This window comes from Eleginops maclovinus, chromosome 21, assembly GCF_036324505.1.
Source record: "Eleginops maclovinus isolate JMC-PN-2008 ecotype Puerto Natales chromosome 21, JC_Emac_rtc_rv5, whole genome shotgun sequence".
In the NCBI taxonomy this organism is placed as follows: Eukaryota; Metazoa; Chordata; class Actinopteri; order Perciformes; family Eleginopidae; genus Eleginops; species Eleginops maclovinus.
This window is the reverse complement of record NC_086369.1, coordinates 16,015,756-16,020,280: the sequence shown is the minus strand read 5'-3', so window position 1 is coordinate 16,020,280 and position 4,525 is coordinate 16,015,756. Positions and strand designations below refer to the sequence as shown.

Here is a 4,525-nt window from a genome sequence, read left to right as displayed (position 1 = left end):
TTAAGTCCCCCTTCTCTGAGAAAACTTCTCTATCACTCTGACCAATTCAAAGCAGAGACAGTAAGCATCAGCTGGTATGACACAGCAGAATAAAAAATAACCTTTCATCCATTTCAGCAATATCTCTTACTTTAACCTAAATATTTAACCTTTTATCCACTAAACTTTTAGCAACTGTGTTTTTGTTGTTTTTAACTTACTATTTTAAGCTACCTATTCATGGTTAAACAGTTGAAACAGCCACTGTTATCAGCTGCTTTTTGTGCTACAGTTATGTAGTTCTGATGCAACTACATCACTGTAGTGTTCAGATGTTACCTAATATGTGAGGCTATATTCTGTAAATTAAATCAAAATGTATATTTGCTTTCAAATAACTTGAGCTACTTAAACTTTCTCCTGACAATAGCTACGGTAGAGTCCACTGCTCTCTGATTAAGTGTCACTGATAACATCCGATTAGTGGATTATCTCAGTAGCTTAACGTATTATGAGAATGCTTCAAGTCACACACGTAGTATTAACCTCTTAATTTACAGTATTTTTTTATTTCTTTTTATAAAGAAGGTTGATCTGTTTCTTCTGCATGTCTCTGGCCAGATATCCTCAGCATCTGTCCTTGAAACCGCGCTGCAGACGGGCCCGGAGAGGAGCCTTGCAGCGGAGTATGTCGGCTAATGAAATGTTTTCTCTCCTTCCCCTCAGATCTGAGACTGTGAGCATAACTAACTCAATCACAGAGATTTGATTAAGGTACTGATACTGAGGATCACTTGGGATGAATGTGAATCACTCAGCTCTGGGCCTATTTTCAGGCGTCCAATAACTCCCCCACTGACAGTAGGCGCTCACCACCAGCCGCTTGTCTGTGACGACAGGGAGTTGCTATGAGTCACGTAATGAGAGGAATACTTCATTAATGTGCCGCTGAGCCCAGTGAGCATGTGCCGTCCTACTGTAGCTTCTTCAGAGCGTCGTATTACAACGATGATCCGAGTCATAAGAAAGGCTCGTTAAGCCGGCGCTCCAATCTCATTGAGGAATACAATTAAATAAGCCATAATGGGGAGATTCAAAGAGAAAGCGATACACGCGCCCGGGCAGGACTCTGCACGGATAAACAGGGCCAGATTAACAGGCTGGCTCTGCGCTGGGTGACCCTGCAGATCAACTTATGCGGGGTCAGACAGCCAGATGTTCAGCACAGCCTCTGGATCAGCTGATTGCACAAGCCCGGGCCTCTGCAGCCATCATATGTGAGGCATTTACTCTGCAGCATACGGCCCTCGTCAGGAGAGGATGCTCACAAATCGCCCAAAGACTTAAGAGGTTTCATAACCAGAAAGCACTGACTGTAGTAGTCCTCAGAGTCTGCAGATATCAGGCTGCCTCTGATCACACAGGTCTCCCAACAAGCTGTGCACACACACACTGACCTCTCTCTGTAATCACTTGGCTGGAAGCATGGATGATAGATCTGTGTTTTTTCAGCACATTTAAAGTGTCTTAAGATAAAAAATGATAAAGAAATCACAACATGTATCCAAGGTGTAAACACTAGGGATGCACAATATGTATAGGGGCCAATATATGATCATAAACATAGTGTTTGTGGGAAGAAATGTGAATGCATGTACATAAAACAAGTTGTAAACAATGACCTGCACAGGGGCCAGACTATGATATGCTGTCATTGGGGTTTTATCTGCAGACCAAGCCGTATTTTATTTTGTATTAAGCTAATACTCTTGTTGTGAAGCCTTTTGTGGGATGTTAAATCCAACATCTCAGGTGTGCATGATAAACCACAGGTCCTTAAAATACAGTCCTGTGAAGTTACAGTTTCTCTGATCGTAAAGCACAAGAGAATCAGGTAAGTATAGGCTGGAAAAACATCCATATTGTGCATCCCTATGAAAACACTTTCCTCAAACCAATCTTTATAAATGTTAGCATTCTTGCAAAAGCTTCTCTTTGAGAGGTGTGTCATTCCAGCTGAATGTGAAATGAAAGTGGAGGAGGTGATACTCCGGCTATTATTGGCTCCAAACAGACTGATTTGCTCTGATTTCAAACTATCAGGGGCATGGGGCCACCCCCCTCCCTTCTGTCATATGAGCAGCAACCGGTAGCTGCCAAACGAGAGGAGCATTGGAATAAGAGAGGAACCATTACATTAGTCTGTATCAGCGAGGAAACACAGCAGGGGTGAGAAGAAGTCATACTTTTGGGGAGGGGGGGTAAATGATGATGCTTGACCACTGCGCAGTGCGCCATATCAACACAGATTAATATCAGACTCATGATGCATCTCCAGCAGCATCCTCACATCAGCTGTTAAAGCGACACACTCTCTCACACACACACACACACACACACACACACACACACACACACACACACACACACACACACACACACACACACACACACACACACACACACGACTGATGTCTCACCGCCATCTCCGTAGGTCTCGATCCCGTACCCGTCCTGCAGCCCGTTGCTCCAGGTGCCATCGTATCTCGCGGGTGTGTTGTGGCTCTGCCGGATTCCGTATCGCCCCTTAAACCCATGACTCCACTCCCCGCGGTACATCCACCTGCCTTTATTCTCCACACCGAGCCCATGCCGCTTCCCCTGGGACCAGTAGCCCCGGTAGGTGTTCCCGCTGGGCCAGGTGTACACCCCTACTATCTCGAAGCCGTGCGACCAGGACCCGGCATACTCGCCCTGGCCCTTGGGTCCGGTGCAGATGCCGTGCCGTGGGCTTTGCCATCCTCCCACCCCCCGCAATAAGTGCCACCGTCGTCGAAGTCAAACCTTCCGCCCGTCATTCAGAGTCAGGATCCAGGTGTGATGCACAGGATGGTCCGACCAGAGGATGACTGGAGGGGCAGAAACAGAGAGCAGGGTGAGGATGGACGTCCACATGCAGGACAAGAGGCATGCGTAACGGCGCGTGAAGGTGTGAACGCGGGGCGGTTTTTTACCGGAGGCGCACGCCGGGTTCTCGGCTGTGTGCTGCTGTCTCCCCCCTCTCTCACCCACTGATCAGAGGGAGAGAGAGGAGGCCAGTCCCTGCCGAGGAGAGACACTGGGCCAATCGCAACGTCACGCTACAAGGACATCCCCTTTTTAACTCCATCGCTCCCCCCTCAGGGAAGAGCCAAACCCCCCCCCCTCCTAAAAATGGTTTTACTTAACACCGAACAATGTATAATGTCTGTTTGTGATAGCGTTATGGTGATCCCATAGTTACACATGAATATCTCCGAGGCAAACAGCAGCTTTATCGAATAATACTAAACATTAATGTTGGATTTTACTCCCGAAGGTTTTATTGAAATTAAACACTAAGACTAAGGAGGTTTATAAAGGTATGTAGAGAGAGGAAACCAGGTGCATCTTGGGATCTTTGGACAGTCTTTAACTGTTAGGAGGTAACAGTGTTTGCAGTGAGTGGGAGCACAACGTGTTTTGGTTATGATTGCAAAAGCCCATGTGACTTCAAAATGACTCAATACGAAACGAATACAAATATAAATAGGAAGCAGAAATAAATGTTCTAGACTACCTTTGTTTGATTTCTGTTAGAATGTATTTTATATCTTAAATCTTGTCTTTAATTTATCTGTAAACTGTTTTTAAATATACAACCGTAAATATTTGGAACAAGCTGTGTTATATCTGTGAATGTAAATCAAAGTTAAATTCTTTAAATATAAAAGGATCTCAGCTTTGATAAATAAACAATGTGCATGTGAAATCTTTTGGGCATGCTTAATTAAAATATTGGAAATAAAAAACATGTACTGTGTAAGAACAATTATGTTATGAGTCAGAGATAAAGGACATAATTGTCACCTTATGTGATGACATTAACTTTTATTATTACTAACATTACTACTTTCTGATTCAGGGCTGAGGATCAAAACAGTACCTCTCACTTTAAGGAATAGAGAACAGCGTTCTCTGCTGTCCGCATGCACTTACTGCAAAGCTGGAGCTGTCAGGTAAATATTACAATAGTAAAGTGTTTAAAATCTATAACGTGAAAGTGTAATGACGTGCTTTATTGTCAGGATTTAATTGAGAAATGACTCACTTCATCTAAATTACGAACAATACTTATATTATATTTCAACATGTATTTTTAAAATAAATTGCCACATTTTCTATTTAGTTTTTAGAAATTGTATTATTTTCCCTCTTTTTTAATACAAATAATCAGTTTTCTTATAGTTGCCTTATGCATTTTAGCCTATTGCGAAATAAATGCACAATTTCAAACAGTTTGCGTTACAAAATAACTGTACTGCCCTCGCAGTGCATGTGCCGATGCAAGGCTAGACAGTCAGATAACGGTTAGCTAGAAGCCCTCCAAAAAACCACAAGGCTTGACTTTTCTTGTCCTTTAATGAAGTCTTCTTTTTTCCAACATCACCGTAAAAAGACAAATATTCTCCAAGGCAAAAGCGTTTGTAACCTTTGACAATATGATTTTAACAGTCTGCTTATCTGT

General features: G+C 43.1%; 1 protein-coding gene across 1 annotated transcript in view; it reads right to left on the bottom strand.

Annotated features, from left to right (window-relative positions):
- Positions 1 to 3,067, bottom strand: part of jph1a (junctophilin 1a) — a 32,020-nt gene extending 28,953 nt beyond the window's left edge. Inside the window, 2 exon segments of the mRNA XM_063912132.1 lie at positions 2,460 to 2,762; positions 2,765 to 3,067. Coding sequence (XP_063768202.1) covers positions 2,460 to 2,762; positions 2,765 to 2,837 — 376 coding nt within the window. The 5' untranslated portion in view covers positions 2,838 to 3,067.
- Between the last annotated feature and the right edge of the window lie 1,458 nt (positions 3,068 to 4,525).